At 33.8% G+C, this 19,511-nt stretch overlaps 1 protein-coding gene across 10 annotated transcripts in view; it reads right to left on the reverse strand.

Moving 5' to 3' along the window:
• Positions 1-10,155: 10,155 nt before the first annotated feature.
• Positions 10,156-19,511, reverse strand: part of LOC132740760 (uncharacterized) — a 39,996-nt gene continuing 30,640 nt past the window's right edge. For all 10 annotated transcript variants that reach the window (XM_060728737.1, XM_060728738.1, XM_060728735.1 and 7 more), the window contains one exon: positions 10,156-18,832. In XM_060728737.1, coding sequence (XP_060584720.1) covers positions 10,856-18,832 — 7,977 coding nt within the window. In that variant the 3' untranslated portion in view covers positions 10,156-10,855. The remainder of the gene's footprint in view (positions 18,833-19,511) is intronic.

A 19,511-nucleotide genomic window follows, 5' to 3' on the forward strand; every position in this document is an offset into this window, starting at 1 on the left:
TTAAGACCATTACAAACTTGTAAAGTTTGAGCTCTATCGTCGTCCTCTCTTAAATCAACTTGAATGGGATCTTTAGGCCAATTCATTCCGTTTCATATCCAAATAATAAGATTTCAAGGATTTTTTCTTATAGCTATATCTGCCTGCTATAGCTTCTGATTGACAAAATACAGTTGCAACACAGCTGTTGCTCTTGCAATTCCGTAAAAACGGTCGTAAAGACGCGCTAAATGTTAGCAATTCCTTATACCCTTTTTCACTGTAATTAGTTCTTATTGTTTGTGATAAATTGAATATTATAGTCGTGTAGATTCGATTAATACGCATATACCACGAGGGCCGCTTGGGGACATTTCCCCTTGGTTAGGGCTTTGTGCCTGATAGTGTAGTAAAGAAGAACCCCCAAATTGAAACAAGGACTAATCTGCATCTGAATCAGACAAATGGTGTTTTAACGGTTGCTTCCGTATAATGGTCTTTTTTTTTTACAAAATGCATACACTATAAAATATACAGAAAGAAGACAATTGACAATAGCTTGCGGACTTCTCAAGGCCATTTGCCTTGGGTAACAGTTTTGAACCTTATATTGACGGAAAAAGAACATCCATATTAAAATCAAAGGTTAATCCGCAACTGAATCTGAAAAAGTGTGTTTGAACGTTTGGCATCAGCAAATGGTGAGGTTCTTTTGACGAATATTCTTAAACTTGATATACAGAAAGAACAAATCGCCTATCAAAATCAACTAAACCAAGCGTTACTCTTGAGGGTAAGGTCTTTGTGTCTTATTTTGCTGCAAGGGAAAATTTTTGAAAAAAAACAAAACCGGACAAATGGTGTTTTAATTGGTGCATGACTGCAATCTTGTAATAACATGCTTTAACGCGCGCGTTTTTGTCACACACCACCTTATCAAATTTTCATGAAGTTTTAAGACCACTCTTTCGTGCTATTTGAAATAATATACGCTACAGTTTCAGGAGAGTTGTGTCTCTCCGAAAATGGTTACGAAAATTTCAATCGATCTAATAGTATACAGAAATAAAAAATCACCGATCCTTAAAACCACAAGGCAACGAGGGCCTCTAGAGGCCATTTCCTGGGTCAGAACTTACAATTACATACATGTGCCTTACATTTCTGTAAAAAAAGAACCTCCACAATGAAACAAGTGCTAATCCGCAACGGAATCAGACAAATGATTTTTTTAACGGTTGGCTGAAGAAAATGGTGTTTTTTTACGAATACACAACCAATAAAAAACGTTAACAAAAAGAAAAACAACCCAAAACAAACGACAATTCCATGCGGGTCTCTGAAAGGCATTTGCCTTGGGCAAGAGCTTAAATTTTCTCCTAATATTGACGTAAAAAGAATCCACAAGCTGAAACAAGGGCTAATCCACAACTGAATCGTGTTTAAATGGTTGTCCAACCATGCCACGTGGACCTCTTGAGACAGGCTATTCTCCTTGGATTAGAGTTTTGTGCGTTATGTTGCTGTAAAGAAGGCCTTAAAACTAATGCGAGGGCTGATTTGCAACGGAATAAGACAAACTGATGTGTTTTGAACGGTTAGCACGGGACATTTTTGTTAGAGCTTTTTATTTTATATAAATGCTGTATAAACAGTTGGCTTCAAAAAATGTTGCGAAAATGTATACACTTTATATACTTGCTGTAAAGAAGAATCTCCAAAGAAATACGTATATTTGACTGGATCAGTACTTCTTCTTTTTTCTTTAAGTACGTAGCGTTCTTTTTACCATGACTCTCTGTGCATGACGTAAATTCTTGACTTGAATGTTTAACGAGCGCGTCACTTAATCACGTTTTCATGGAGTTGTAAGACCACTCTTTCGTGTCTAATACCATGGCTTCAGATGAACAAATCGTCCATACAAAAAAAACGACAATGTCATGCGGACCTCTAATCTTAAATAAAATTTGTTTTGTAAAAATACTGGGGAAATTCCTTAAAATATAATGACTTTGCTTACAAACAAACTGAATTAAAATAAAGCAGCACGCCTCAAGATTCATGAAAATTTTAGAAATGTATCAAATTGTAAAATATTGTGTGGTGTACCAAGAAAGTAATTACCATATTGCAATCGGCACTTACAATCCAAGAAAATTACCAAAAAATCGTCAGCACATGCAAAAACAGCCCTTACTGCGTTAGTAACGCAGTAGAAATATGGTTATAAAATACCGAAAAATCAGTCTTACACCGCACATAACATGTAAATTTTAATTTGGATCTTGAATATTTTTACATTTCCATTTTTCTAAATATTGATTTACTTGAAATATTTTGGCTCAATTGGAGGCGTTCAGCTTTAAAATGTCAAAACTTCAGCATTGAAGAAGTTAGAAAGATGTTGCACATTGAATAACATTAATCTGTTGAATAAAGCTATACCGTTATAAGGTACATTGTAATAGTTTAATGTTGGTTATGTCACGTATGATTCACTTTACCTAGCGATAGTATCGTTTAAATTGCTCAAAGAATGATACATGCGTTGTATTTTAGTTAATTTAGCCCAATAACATTAATCTCTTGATTAAAGCTAATTTAAACCGCTAACGGATGGTTTTGTTACAATTAAAAGAAAGTTATGTCGGTTATATCACGAGTATGATATACTAGTCCTTATATAATTTGTCTCAAATAGGCAATACCATTACATTGTTTAGAATAACATTTGTTTCTCTGAAATGCGCTTGATGGACAGCTGACAGAAATTAGGAGCGAGGAGCGAGAAATATAACACTTTTATTCATTCTTTTAAAATTTACCTAACATGACACAATGTAAAGAATGTATTTTCTAGAACTTTTATTGTAATCATTGTGGTAAGCACTTGGGTAATTGGATACTTGATAAAACATAAAACAAGAAGTATCTTTAAAAAGATACTCGGCCGAAGTCAAACTTGTTAACTTGCATACTAACCATGCTAACCGTAAACAGAACATTTTATTCGTCCTCAATAGTTTTATTTCAGTTCATTTTACCCGCAATGTTTTTCCCATTAATTGTCATCTTAGATTTAAACAATATTACTTACATTATTTGATTTTAATCAAAATGGAATTTGATTTGAATAGGAATTTATATTTAGTAGATACTGTACACTAATTCCACGGAGAAAATTGCAACTGTAAATAAGTCGAAAGTTAGTTTCAATCGTCTTATGCCCGGTTTGAGACAAGAACAGCTTAGAAGAGAAACCCAATCGAACGCAAAAGTATCAAAAAGGCGATCTGCTATATTAAATTTCATATATTTATTGAAAAGCTGTTCGAAACATCTAGAAAATACCATTAATGGCATTATTGTGTTTTTATATTTATTCTAACTTATACCTCTTTCCAACACTTCTTGCCATCGCGCAATCGAACAGACCTCTACCTAAAACGAAAGCTCTTCTGGAGTATCAATCGAACAGGCTATTATATAGTGTTAAAATGACCAATGAAAATTCTGCCTTTTCATTTCTTTACTGTTAATTTTAGCGGAAGTCAAGGTGAAATCAGACGGCCTTCGGCCGAAAAAGATAAATGAATAAACATGCATATATGTACCATATATTGTATTTGTTGTGTGCATTTGAAAATATTCATTACCACGGGACAGGAACACACGGAAGATGGAGTTCTTATGATATCTTGTCAGGAGTTCCTCTGATAACTGTCACGGAGTTCGTCGGAAAACATTTGTATAAACTGTAGAAGAACTCATCAAAAATGGCAATTTTCATTTTTAAAAGAGAATTTGAGATGCTAAATTAATTTTTGGTGATTAAGGTTGCCTTACATATAGTATAAGGCGTCAGAAAAAAACTTTATAGTCCCTTTTTCGTCGCCAGTTGTTTAAAATCTTATAGTTTTGAGTAAAATTTCCAATTTATTTGCTCATTTGTACATATTGACCTGTTCATTTGTGCATACTTACTTAATTATAATGGAAAGTTGCAAATACGAAGGCCCTGCTAACAAATCTATGCCCGATTTTTCAGATGTCCTAGAGTTCTTTTGATAACGTTGAATATGTTCAAGATCGAGTTCTTCTGTTACTTTTTGTTACTGCCAGTGTGTTTCATACGCAAAGTAGGGTAATTCAAAACAGCTTAGGGGCGTCCGTGGCCGAGTGGTTAAGGTCGTTGACTTCAAACCACTTGTCCCTCACCGCTGTGGGTTCGAATCCCGACAGGGACATAGGATTCTTTCTTGTGAGGAAGCTATCCGGCTAGCTAACGGAATGTCGGTGGTTCTACTCAGGTACCCGTTCATGCCTGAAATAATGCACGGAAGGGCACCTGAGGTCTTCCTCCACCAGTAAAGCTGGAACGTCGCCATATGACCTATACTTTGTCGGTGTGACGTCAATCAAAACAGCTTATGTTACGTTGTTTGACAATTGTACATACGTCATTTTTCTGTTATATATATATTTTTTAAATTTTAAAGTGCTCTGACATTTTTAGTCAATGTTAACATTTTAGTGTTTCTTACTGTCGCTCAAAAGACAGGCAAATATAAATTTACACACATTCTCTAGTAAAGGGCGCATGTAGAGTGTTTTTCGGACATAAGTTGGTCAATTAAGACGAGTTTTGTTGTTCCTGTGAGTACTTATTGTAGCAGCTTCATGTTGGATTTGTTCAAGTTCCTTTGTCTATTTTGGTACAATTGTCAAATAAGACATCACCATATTCGAGTATAGTCTGCTTAAGGAAAAGTAGATGATCTCTAGTGACTTCCGGCCAAGCATAGATTTTTTTTTGTTCACAATATTTTATTTATTTTTTTTAGAATAATCGAGGTGTGCTCAGTTGAAAAAAAAATATACCTAGATGTTTTTGATTGGTTGGCCCTGTATTATAATGGATTGGTGATTTATTTATTCTTACGGGATATAAACAAAGATTCAGATTAAGAAGAATTAAATTGAAGTTGCTCTTTGTTTGCATGTGTGCATTTAGAGTGTTGGAAGCTGATAGTGGATTTTCAACAACAATGAATAGTATAGTCAAAAAGTATGTTATTTGCTTGACTGACAAAAACAATAACATCTATATAAAGTTGACAAGTTTTGCCTGTGTGCCCTGTCCAGTTTGGTGTCCTGCTGGGCTCCTTACTGGTAGTCCTATGTTGAGGGATGCGTTCACTGAATGTCACAGTCTTCCTTGCTGATCTTGTTTTCTTATATTTTAATTTTTATCGGAAATGGTATATACGAGGGCTTTCTGTCACTTAAATACACTAATGCATGTCTTTTTGCTAGTTGAAAACAGTGGCCATTTGATTATTGCTTTATGTAATTATTTTTTATAATACGGAAATCTTTTAAAGATATAGTATTCTCTATTTCGATATTTGAAAATGCTGTAATTCAGTTTTTAATGTAAAACAAACATCTCATGAATACATACAGCGAAAATATGATATGTTTTAAACCATGCACACTATAAGTAAACACTGTAATGAATACATTTCGCCTTCTTCGATGAAATCAGCATGCAGTGAAAGACTGTTAAAAATCTCGTCTAAATCTCGCGTCGTCTCCTTAGATGCACGAATTAAAAAAGCGTTTGATATAACTAATAGCGTGTCATAAAATATGATACATATAATGTATCGCCTCAGTCCATACATTTTGTTACTTTAAATATTATTATCTAGATATTCGGAAAAAAACCTTTAAATTTGAACCGATCCTGGCTATTGCCTTAAAATGAAATGGGTCCCTGCTCAGTCTATTTGTGTTAGAAAACTTGTAAGTCGATGCGATTAAAGTACAAAATTACATTGCATGTAATATTCAGCGCTGAAAGTTACTTCTTGCCTCGTAGCCCTTTTTGTGAAAAGTACTTTCATCAGAATTTAATAGAGGGATGGTGCTTTGACGTAATTAACAAACAAACATTTCAGTTTCATTGTACATATCTGTTTATTAACAGAGCGAAGCAGCCGGTGGCCAAAAGAGTAATTCTAAAGATATTGCATAACATCTAAAAAACGCATCCAAGAATACATTAATAATATTAATGTTTTATATATATTACATCACAAGATCTAGATACCGTAATGTTTATGGATTCTTCCTGTAGAGTGAGATGTAAATGATAAAAACGGGAAATGAGAACAAATATCGACGAAAGAATAAAATCAACATATCAATATGATGGAATATAAAAGCATCATAATTTATTATCTGTATCTGGGATGTACTATAACGTATCGTATGTTCCAGTCTGTATATAAAATTATAAATTACACAATATTGGCGGAATAATAGATAAGCTGAACATATCTGGGTTTGTTATATTCAAAGAAACACTGTAATATCAGCAAAAATAACAGGTATATGCTCGTTCATTGTAATTAAACCATTATTTAGAAATCGGTATTTCATTTCGTCCTTCGGATGTTGAAGTATAGGTTATGCTGTATTAATGTCACACCAAGGCTGTGAAGACCATACTAATAACGTACATCATAGCTCTATTTGATCTACTTCTACCTTCTGTGGGACTTTCCTATTTCACTGATTGGTGGAACCCACCCTTTGTAACCATCACCATGCCATAAGAACGAAAATGCATATGCATTTTGACCAAGCTTCTGTTTTAAAACATGTGCCTGAAACTTGGCGTTCATCGTGGTGTCGACACACAGCTGTAAATATCTCATGTAGTAAGCTTCTTTCATGATTTCCTACGGTACTTTTAAATGACCCATATCAAAGTTTTGTCCTGTTTTATTTGACACAAATGTTTTTTATTACTCCACTCACTCGTATTAATAATACGAAACGTTTAAATATGCATTGTCTTAAAAATACGTTATATCTATGTGACAAAGAGTTACAAATAATATTTATATTAGAAGTTTATATAACCAAAGAAGTTTAATCACTTAAGACATTTTAAAAGCAAAATGTAATAGATGTTACATCAATTACAATAACATCAATCTTGCAATGTTAAACTATTCTTGAAAGATTTATTTATCCTGAAATCCATAGGGAAAAACAATGTTTAACATGTTGATAAATACTTCTTCCATAAAAATAACTCGTTACAGTGACGTTTTGTTGTGTAATTTAACACATTTGTATGTTATCTTAGTCACAAATTTCCAAATATCACCCATGACTTTTGTCAGTTTTCTACACTTATTAGTTTTAATGATTTCGTTATTTAACTTTATTTATCGTGCTTAAATCTTTGCTTCTAATGTTGCAAATGAGCTAAAAAAAAAATATTTGTGTACTAATTAAATGTCTCTCATTTACCGGAAGTTCGACTTAAAATAACTTATTTTCCAGGTCACTTATAATTATGTAACTTACTTAAACATCATCCTTAAGCGAGCCATAGTAGATATATTAAACTCTGGGTTTTATATAATGGATTATAAAATTAAAACTTCATTATCTTTTAGCCTTGTTTATTGTCAATAACATTTTACAGAAAAAGGAGACTCCCAGGTAAATAATATAAATTTGAGGTGAATGATTTAATTTCTTGTGATTGATAATAAATATGTTTTTGACTTAATTACTTCATGAACCTAAATCGTTAAGCTGATGTTATGATTTCTTCTTTTCTAGAAATACATTCATCACATTCATCTCGTTTAAAAAATTAACGAAATATATTTCACCTTTGAATGCCTTTACATCTTGTTAATAATATTTATGTTTTTTCTTCTTCATAATACTACAGTATATATAAAACGCTATCCGAGTGATTTCCACATCTCAATACCTTCTCTAGTTTGACTAAACCAAGTCTAGTTATTGTCCTTAAAATTTTCAAAGTATTGCATAGTTATTAAAATGAACCCAACATTGCTATTTAACATGGTCTTTCTCACTAGATTTACAAGTCGTGCGTTTACAGTTTTTAAGAATCGAAACTTTTAAAATGTTCAACTGTTACAACTTTGGTGGTAACGCAATTTAACTGCCAGGAAGTCATTTACGCTCTTGATTTTTCCAAGGACCTCACAATAATGGTGTCTTGATTTACAAGAAGACTTCATTTAACCATGAAAGTCGAGAGTTTCAACTTCACTTACAAGATCGTCATGATGTTTATGTTCTTTGCACATCATACACAGTTATTGTCCTATATCAATCTTAGTTGAATATTTGTTCTCGTTTCTGGACTTCTAATAGTTTTATGGTATATTGTAGTTTTCTCTTCTTTTCGTAATCTTCTAATATTTCGGCCTTGCATCCAGTCATCTAAAATAAAATTAATCTAAACTAAAAAAAAGATTAAAAAAGAGATTAAAAAAAGTCATTGTTAGGTTTTCAGTACAAAACAGCTTATCATATGAAAATAAAATCATCAATCAAACAAACGAAAAGCAGTTTTGGAAAAAACACAAGCTTCTATGCAACACTTGCTTAACAGAAGAAACTTAAAGTTCCACGTCCTTTTGTTAAAGGTGTGGCAAATCAGCGACCATCATTCAAAGTACACATATCAGTCAAATTTTGTAGTAACATTTCTAAGCACTACAGGATAACCTTGAATTTTCTTTAAATTTTCGGACTTAATAAACATCTGAAACCCAAAAGGAATATAAATATATATACTTATGAATGTATATCTTACACAAATGAAAAGTCTTGACAGTTTTAATCGACAAACGCTGCAATGTATTAACACGCGAAAATCCATTACAATTCATTCAATATATTAGATATTTGGGTACGTACGATACTTAAAGTTGTAAAAATGTGTAGATACAAAGTGAAAATAGATACATACCTCACACATCCAACTCCATGTAGTTAATATATTCCTTTTTAAAAACTTGCGCCCTCATAACTTTTAGTTACTGCATAAAATACCATGTATTGTGTACATGTAGCGCCAATATAAAATATGAAACAAAAGATGAATAGTTTTTATGTGATTTGCCAAGATTTACCAGTTTATCCGATGTTAATGATAGTATAAAAATGTAAAAACAAATGTGTACGTCGACTTGCGCTGTTTTACTTCTTTCTATCGCGGAGGACGTAAAAAATCGACCCGTAAATTCCATCAGATATGTTATATTGATCGTTCAACATGACATCATTGTATCACAGTTTGGAGACCTTTCTGTTGAAAATGTGTCAGAGTTAAATTGTATACATATACATGCACAGTGCGTTAAATGGAGTGCAGTTATTAGTTACCCGCACTACAGAGCATGCCCATTGATAGGCTCATTATTGCTGGGGTTTACTTATCGTGACGGCACAGAAAGGGAAAGCGACAGAAATATCATATTCAAATGCTCGTTCATTGGTTTCTTTTTTTCTGGGGTTTCATATTGTGACAACAGGGAACGTGTTTTTATGTTTGACCATAATACAAAAAAGAAAGAAAATCAAAACACTCGGCAATCTGCTTAATACTCGGGGAGGGGGGGGGGGGGCTAAGCCCCCTCGTACGAATCAGATATTCTCGTGTTTCGATGCTTTTTCTGTTACTTGTTGTGTTTGTTGTAGTTCTAATTTTTTTTTCTAGTTGGATGGTTCCAGTATTCCGTATAATCATCAGCTGGAGCTGCTTTTTAAATATGTCTTTTGAAAGATTGTGTTACATGTAGCTTTCATAATCTCTGATCTCATTTCAATATTCCATTCATTAATGTAGCCCATTGATGGCTCGTTTAGGGCATATATGTGAATTCTTTTATTCGTTTTCAAGGAATGGCACACAAGTTTCACACTGTTCCACCGCCGTATAGAACATCCCGGATGTTTCTTAATTCAAAATTTAACCATTTCATATTAAAATTTGAATTCTGCTTAAGCCGGGATGGGTGGGTGCGTGGACGGTAGCCTGCACTTTCCAGTACTATCCATGGACAGACTTAATCAAACCTACCCTGCAACGTTTTCAATTTTACCGTTTTAAACGTTGTTTTAGGGATTCCTTTTTCTCTATTCCAGTATTTAACTTTTCATAGTAAAAGGGCTTCGAACTCATTGACATTTTATAAATATGTCATATACATGTAAATATGTAGAACAATGACACTTCGTATAGCCGATAAGCACAACACTTATCACCGAGCGCTATTCGTATTGTATTATTAAAGAGACATAGATGAGAAACATTACATAATGTAAAATTCACTTTTAATACTTTCATATGCAAAACTACATCATATACTTATTTCGCAGTTGAGTGATATATTTATTGAACCGCAATAAATGTAATGCAATATTAACACAGTTTATTGTTAATAAGTCTATCAAACCTTAGTCCTATGAAGGTTGATAGACACGGGCATTATATATCTATATATAAATATGGTTATAAAATCTAATTTGATGAGTGAATTTCGTGCAAAGTAAAGCTTTTAGTGCATCATATAAATATGCGCTTTGCTATTCAACCGGTTTGAATAAGAATTAATTAAATAGAAATTCTGCTTAAACAATAATATATACAACAACAATAAATATAATTTAAAACAGGTTAAAAATAAATATTTTGACGGTAAACATTTATATGTATATTATATGGCAAACAACAAGAAAAATGCATGTACAAAATGTAATTTTAAAACGGGTAAATTCAATTTTACACGGTAAACAGTTATAACTTTTTCTCATATGGCGGTCATTATATACAGAAAATGCTTTCCTTTTTAAAAGCTCTTGGCTCGGTTGTAAAAAACATTTGTAATGCATTTCATAAATTGTCCCTTAATTTCAAACTTCCTTGGACAAATTAAGTATACTATTTCCTAGTTTTAAATTCCCTAAATGATGTCAAAACCCCGATACAATTTACGCATCAATTGTAATTCGGGCATTTTTATCATTTTTTTTCTTTAGTTGTTTCAACTGCAGCCCCTCCTTTCTGTGCCTCTGAGATATCTTTTACAGTGCTACTACTGTCATAATCTTTGTCTCCATGGTTATAAAACGTAGGAGGATTCCTTAATCTTGAAAATTTTGCTGCCAGATATTTGTTTCTGTATCCAAGATTAAATCTATTAATACCTCGGGAAAACCCTCGACCTCTGTTACCGAAGCCTCTATACGCAGGCGTGGATTCCCTGTATTTAGTTGCATCAAATTCATCTTTCACTTTTGCTTCTGTAGTTGTCTCAGTATTATCGTCTTCATGATTATCTCCAGTGTTGTTACTAATATCTACAGTGACTTTGTTGTAGTATTTGCTATACTTTCCTCTAAACCAATGCTTTGGCTCATATGTTTTTGAATGTAGAACTTTGTTTCTTAAGTCAAAAGGTTTTTCTGTATCATTGCCATAGTCAATATTCTTTTTGTTCATATACGGATAACTCCGTTTTTCTTCATGGAATCTATTTTGATATTTATCATAATTTTGCTGATAATCATATGTCTTTCGATAATCGGCATTCCGATTATGGTGTCGGTTATCATAATTTCTTAGGCTTTTGTACCCAGGCTTGTCCCCATAGTACCTGTCGGAACCATAATCCTTATAGCTTGATTTGTACTGAAAGTCATCTCTTCTCCTTGAATCGTAATCATCGTTATGATCTCTAAATGAATCATGCCTCCTTGTATATTTATCTTTATAAGGATATTTTTCATCATATCGTTGCGAACCGTACCGGCCTTTCCCAGTAGGTTTGTAATCACCGTGAGACCTAGAGGATTCACCTTTACTCGATCGCTTTGAGTCATATCGCTCTTGTGAATGACCGTGGTATTTATCATAATTGTATTTCATCTTATCATCATATTTACTGCGATGCATATCTTTCTGATATGTGCTTTGCTTGTATTCTTTTCTTGACCTGGAAGTTTTAAGGTCGTCCATTTCTTGCTTTATTTGTTTAGTTAAATGCTCGTAATGTTTAGATATATGTTCTTTAAGAAGTTCTTCTATGCCACTTGCATGCCTACGTTGTTTGTACGACAAACTGTCGCTGTCGCTGGCCAAGGAGCCACTGAAACGTGCAACTGATTCGTGCTGCTGTTTTTCATGCTGATAGAAATTATGTGCTTTTTCTAGTTTCCCAAGCATATTGTCTGAGCGGTCTCTTTTTGGCTGCGGTGATCTGGATTTCTTCCTTTCATAAGATGATCGTTTTGCACTTCGGTGTTTATCTCTTCGGTCTTCAGGTTTTTCTTCTATAATTATCTTATCTCGTTTACTTTGTATTTTATCTAGCTTTTCAGTTAAAAACGTCAAATAACTGGCAACCTTTTCATCTCCTTTCATGTCATCGGCAGTGTCTTCAAATGTTCGTCTATAATCTTTTATTGCACTTTCGATTTGATCTCTAAGCGTTTCCCGTTCTTTGAATCTAGTCCACTCTGCGTATTCAGACACAGATTGAACAGTGCCCTTTCCTGTTAACACAAAGCCATCAACTACATTTCTCTTTGGTTGGTACTTTCTTCGCCAGGAGAAATATCCGGTTCCAGATTTGTTAAATGTTGCTTTTCCTGAAAAGTTACTATATCTATTCGTTGGCATATTAAAGCGCGAATGATTATTTCTATATGCGCCTCTGCTATTATAATAAGGTCTTGATCCATAAAATGGTTTGAAATTTGAATTTGAAAACGGCCTTTGATTAAAATGTGGTCGTACTGAATGTGGAAAAGTTCCTCTGTTATAAAAAGACGACGATTCGCGTTTTTCATCAACAGACGAATGCATTGATGACTTTTGTCTACTAGAAGAGGAACGATGACTACTTTTACTTCTTGATCTACGACTTGGATCAGTGTCATTTCGTTCGCATTTTTCGGAGGAATATTTCATATGTTTAGGATTTGCATTTTCATCAGTATCTGGGCAAGATCGTTTTCGACTGAAGTCTTCAGCGGAAGATTCTTGTTTGCTACCATTTTCAGTTTCAGATAAATGCTTGCTTATTTCCGTTGTTTTGTGATTTTGATTTTCACTACTTGCCTTTTCCGAACTTTCAGAAGTACCTGCTTCTTTGTTGTTCACATGTTTAGGAGAGGTCAATCTTTTTGATTCTGACATTCTCGGAAAACATTCTCTGTAGTCTATAAATTTCCTATTAGTCATTCCTCTTTTATATTTCCAGAATTGTTGTTTCTTTAGACGAAGGACAGTTTCAAATGGTATAATTCTATCCTTTTTATCAGGTGTTGCAGTGGTTTCCACTTTTAAACTTACAAAATTTGGCATTGATTGGTCATTGATTAATTCATTATCACCGGGTAATTTTTTAGGCTGTGTATCTTTTATAGAAATTGCATTTTCTGGATCGCTTGAAGACTCGCATACTTTTTCTGAAAAATAACCTTTTGAAAAAAAATCGTCTTTTTCTTGAATATCTGTTTCTTTTAGTGACGATAGTTTTTGACATACAGTCTTGTAAACCTCATTCATAATATCGTTTGTTTCATTCTGGTAATTTTGATTTTCTTTTTCCGGCGATTCATTTATTTCTTTTTTCGCAAGCACTTTAGAGTTGGTACATGTTATCTCAGTTATTTTCTCATTTTTAGTTTCAAGATCAGATTTACTATCTGATTGTTTTACAATTCCTGCTATCTTATTTATTGTCACGTTTTTCATTTGAAGGTCTGATTTATTATCTGACTGTTTTACAGTTCCAACCGCAGCAGATCTTGGTGCGTTAATTTTCAGATCGAACATATTTTTTCTCTCTTTAAGGCCCTTATTCAAAATCCCAGATTTAAAATTGAAAGACTGCTTTGGTTTTGTTTTTACCATTGCACTTTCTGTATCTTTTCCTTTTTCAATCTTGATATTTTCGGCACATTTAACACCATGTAATTCTAAATGGTCTGCATGACTTTCCGGCTCTTTTTCAAAATAGACATGACTACTAAACATATTCGAAGGACTTTGTACAGTATTTTGCTCTATTGGAATTCCAAATTGTTCTAGAATTGTTATATCAGACTCTTCATTTGGATCAAATAAACGAGGAAGCTCATCTTTTTCATGTTGGTCAGTCATCTGTTTTTCTTTTATTGAAGTAGATTTTGTAATTAATGTATCAATATTTTTATTTTCTGTTTGACATATGTTTGCTAGCTCTGTTTCTTTCAAAGGGGAGTCTGCTGCATAACTTTCATTCGCACTTTGATATTCATCTTCGGAGGATTTTAAAATGTAATCGTATTGGAATCCATGATCACTGACTGAATTTTCATAACTAAGATCTTCCGTAACAGGACGACATATACTGTCTTCTGGTATAAAGCTAAAGCTTTTCAAATGGTCTTGAGACACCATTTCATGTCTTGATTCTTCTGGTTCGTCTTTTAAATTGATGTCGTGCCCTGCATTCAGCATTGGTCCTATTTCCGTAGTTTTTGTCACATTCAATCGTTCTTTAGATAATTCGTTACACATTTGTGTTGTCACCATTGCCGCTTGTTCTTTTCGTTTCGTATTTTGTACATTGCTATCGGTAAGGAATTTCAAAACAAAAGAAAGTTCCTTTAAAGTGTCTACAATTGCGCTTCTACATTGTGAAGCATCAAGCAAAGCTGTCCCTTTCGCTAATTCTTTTCTAATCTTAGGGAAAAAGGTTGTTGATGTTTCGGGAGAAAAAGGCTCAAGCTTCACAGGTTGTGACTCAAAATTTGGCACCGGTGTTACATGCATTCCTACTAACTCTTGGTCAACTGGTTCCTCTTTAATATTTTCTGCAGAAATCAATTCCTGATGACACTCTAAAGTTGATGATACCTGGTTAACAGAGCCTGATTCTGACTGACATTCTTTTGGACGTACATGATCATTTCCTATTCCATCCTTTGTCACAGCGTTGAATTGGTCTCGATCGTCTAAAGTTTCTTGTTTTATAACATTTGAATTGATTGGCTGAAACACTGTTGCTTTTGAATTTGTCACACAGTTTTCGTAATGCTTCGTATTTTCATTAGATACCAAGAAAGGAGTTAGCGGTAAAATTGGTGAATTTGGAACACCGCCAATAATTGTGTCTTGTGAATCACCATCATGTATTTCTGAAGAATCCCCTCTTGTTGTTCTTGAAACGTGTTTTCTTGAGCATTTTATTGGTTCTTTTGAAGTATTTTGTAACTTGTATTTTTCTTTGGCAAAGTGTGTGCATTCCTTTGCTGCGATTCTATGTTTTGAATCTTGGTTTTCGTGTTCGTCAGATATTCTAATATTTGCTTCAATCTTTTCAAACTGCTGATTAACAGGGCTACTTTGAATGCCATTTGTCGATAATAGGTTACTTTCATTAAATGTATCATGTTTGAAGCCTGTATTATCAATATCTTCGTCTGTCTCACTTTTCTGTTCAACAGATTTTCTGTGTTGCATAGCTACAGCAGCTTTTGAATTTAAAAACGATCGAACCCGATCTGCTGTATGCAAATCAATCTTCACGTTATTTTGGTTTTCAAGATGGCCTAGCTGGGGTGTTTGTTCTGAAAGATTTGGCACTGAAATTTGACTACATTTTTGTTGCTTTGATGACTTTGATGATGCAAGCTCTTTTGTCTCAACTGATTTTGGTATTTCCCTTTCCCTTTCAGCTTTTGAACACTCAGCATTTCTAGAGGTTTTCATTTTTTCTATACTTTTAACGATTTCGTTTTTCAATTGATGCTCCTTAGGAATATCAGTGCCAGTGGATGCAGTTGCTCGATTACCAGTCAATAAGTGTTTCAATGTAGGCATAGCTACACTTTTCGAATCACTTGTGCTTTGCTCCGTTATTGCTTTTGAGGGGTGAAGTTTTATTTTTTGATTCTTAATTTTCTCCTTTCTGGTACAGACCGCCTTGTTTCTATACCTATTTTCAATCGTATCATTAGTTGGAGACGATTTAATCTTTGTGTCTTTAACGCCACGAGGAATACTAGATTCACTTACTTTTTTCTGAGACAACCCTTTATGTTCACCAGTAGAAATGACAAACGGAGCGTTGGAATCTTTTTCTTTTTTGTTGATTTCTTGAGAAGCTGATTTGCTCAATTTTGAATCTGTTTGCGTATTCTTTATTTCATGTAATGCATCTTTATTCGACTTATTTACATATGCACGTTTTTTCTTGTGAGCATCACTTACTGTTGTCAGTTCCGTAGCAGCTATTGCCTTACGTTTTCGTGTGAGCGTCTTTTTTGGCTTTATATGTATTTTACTATTTTCATTTTTACTTTTAGGTTTGATGATAGGCTGGTCGTTTTTTATAGTGTATGTCTTGCAGTCTCCACTTTTAAGCGTCAGATCCTTATCATCCGATATCTTAGCTTGTTGTTTAAACGACTTGTTCGAAGTCGCTTGTGCCATATTGGTATTACTTATGGGTTTACTGTTTTGTTTATCAATATTTATAGTACTTGGAATTAAGTGTGTTCTTTCACTAACGGGAGGAACGGTTCGTTTGGCACTAAACGACGTTCGAATCACTGGATTTACCACAAGAGTCTGAGGGACGTTATCGGGAAATTGCTCAACTAATCTTACACATGATGCATTGTCTGTGTAGAAAGTCGTCATTTCTGACATGAAATGCTCATCTTTATTTTTCACACTTGACTCTTGATAAACGCGTATCTGGTTTTCCGATGATAACATATCTTTAAAAGTTTCATTAGCAATAGTTTCATTACTGTCTTGCATAGAGTATGTGGATGTTTGTGCTGACACAAGAACAGGATTAATGTTTAACATATCGGGTGCAGCGTTTGCTGCTACAGGCGATTTACTTTTTTCAAGGACCCTATGTTGCGTCTGAATTTGTGTGGGATCACACTTAGTCTTATCAATATTGATTAAGTTTGTAACCTTACCAGAACTAACCAAACTTGTTGAATAACTTTTGGACGTCTTGGCAGACTCGACTGTTTTGTTTGCCATTGAGATATCATCTACACGCAGAGATCCATTTGTTTCGTAATATGTATTTTTGCTTCTATCATCATGTCCTAAAGCATGATCATTTGAGGACTTTAATTCTGGATTGATTAACTCTTTTCTTACAGTTTTATCTTTGGCAACAAAACCGTCATTGCTAATATTTTTTAATTTTTGCTTGTTTAGTTCCTGACTTTGATCAAGGGTTTGATCTATGAAATCGTACTCTTGAGTTATTGTTTTTGTATCGGGTGCCTGTCTTTCGTATTTTTTTGGAATAGAATCCATCTTATTTTTCACCTTCAAATAACACGATTGTTTTTCCTTATTTTTATCTAACTTATATTCAAATTCACCAAACTTTGTTTTTGTTGGTGAACATCTTGTTGAAAGCGTTTTTCTATTAACAATTTTGTCTTTGCAATCATTTGGTTGCTTCCTTAGGCTGCGCATGTCTTTATTTTCATTTTTTTCCAATTGTTTATCAACAGATTTATCACTTATATACCCAAGTTTTTCATCTCTGGAACAACTTTTACTTTCTAACATACATTGTTTTGTCGACGATTTATCGGTTATCACAGACACGTCATTTATATCATCGCCACATATGTTAACATTGTTACTGGAACCGTTCTGTTTCTGTTCCGATAAATCGCTATTACTAAAGGTTTTATTAGGTATTAAGTCTTTAGCATGGTTTTTGTTATCAACTTGAACTGCATTTTTGCTTTCTTCTAATGGAACGGATCGTTTTTCATCATCTATTTGTTTATCAATAAAAGATTCATCCGCTAACGAATTTTTTTCTAATCCTTTTGTATTTGACAAAGATATGGATCTTATTTCATGAACATTCTCACTTAGAGAATCTGATTTATTATTTGAGTTATTGCTATGTGTCAGTGAAGTGCTTGGGGACAATTTTGGTGTTGCATGTAAAGTCTTGCATGTTACCTCGATTCTCGGATCTTTCACCGCTAGCGTTCTCTCATTTGGTGACATATTGTCAAACTTTTTACCGTCTGTTTTGCTTTTTAAATCTTGGCTTTGATTTTTCAAATTTTGGGAAGAAGACAGTTTTGCTGATTTGTGTTCTGCTAATGTTAAAGTTTTATCTCTTCCTTTTGTTATGTCACAGATATTGAATGTCGATGTTTCCGTACAGCTGCTCATATCTTCAAGTGGAATACGATTGTCAATTGAACTTCTGTCTGCAGGAGCTTCTTCTAATTGACTCAATATTATTTTGTCATCTTGTTTTGATGTTGTAACATCTGATACATTAAAAAATGATCCTTTAGAAAAAACATCGATGTCTGGTCCCATATTCTTCATTTCATTTCCAACTGATGATTTTATTTTAACTTTACGCCTATACATATTCAAACATCCAATATTGAGTCGCTTCAACTTAACACACGGCTTTAAATTAGTAAGTTGTTGTATAGTTCGCAAATGACTGGGTATTTCAACTTCTTTGCATAATACTACCTTAACATGTTTAGAATTTGTCTCTTTCGATCTTGATGTAAATTTTTGTAAATCCGGTGGTTTGCTTGTTTTAGACTCTATATCGTTTCTATTGCCACATTTGTTATTGATCTTTTGTAAAAGGGGTGGTTTTGCATCAGATACCGATCCTGCAGACTTTGTACGCATTTCTAGAATTTGTCCTTTTAAATGTGACCCAAAATTAGCTGAAGTTTTGCTAAAAACTTTATGTTTTCCTTTTAGTCCAGACTTAGTAAACATAAACCTAAAGCCACGCCTGGTTTCACCCTTGACTTCCCATGTTGACCGCGTTGCATCACTACCGACAGAAAGAAAAGGATTTTCTGGTACAGATGGGATCTTCTTTTCGAGTTGAATGATAAGATATGGTAATATCTGGCGTGGATGCTTGACTGGATTTGAAGAAATTTGATCAAATTCGTACAGATACACCTGTAATGATAAAGATATATTATTTACATTGCCGAACATTTTTTTACATGTTTAAACTTTGGGATGCAATCCAATAGAATAAAATAACATTTTCTAACAAAGCACTTGATTTCGTTAAATAAAAGTACTACCATTCTCCTACAAATCACTCTAAAGTTAATGGGCAAGATTGTTTTTTAAGTTAAACTGTCGGCTATATGGACAACGCCATGTTAGTTCTCGAAATCGTGAAAATTACCCTACTCAGAATCGGTTTTCCGAGGGCTAAAATTAGAAATCACATCGCTTTCAAAATTATGAAAGCTCGCCGATGATTGGCTGTGTGTAAGGACTCCAGAAATGATTTCGTATTTGGTCACGGTCAAATCTAAAAGCGAAGCGTTATTTAGAGCTGATATTAATCATATTTAATAACGCTAAGCATTAGGATCTGACATCCACCCATAGGTTGTCATCTTCTCGTGGTCCTTCAACCAACCAATAATTGGCGAGCTTTCATTACTTTGAAAGCGATGCGGTTTCTGAATTTAACCCTTGGGAAACCAATACTGACTAGGTAATTTTCACGATTGCGAGAACAAACATGGCGTTGTCCATATAGCCGAAAGGTAAACTGGCAAAACAATTTTGCCCATTAAAAATTGACTCTATTATTTCAAGATGATTTGCTAAAACTTAC

The sequence above is a fragment of the Ruditapes philippinarum genome, unplaced genomic scaffold, assembly GCF_026571515.1.
Source record: "Ruditapes philippinarum isolate M1 unplaced genomic scaffold, ASM2657151v2 ctg2039_1_1_1_1, whole genome shotgun sequence".
NCBI classification, from domain to species: domain Eukaryota; kingdom Metazoa; phylum Mollusca; class Bivalvia; order Venerida; family Veneridae; genus Ruditapes; species Ruditapes philippinarum.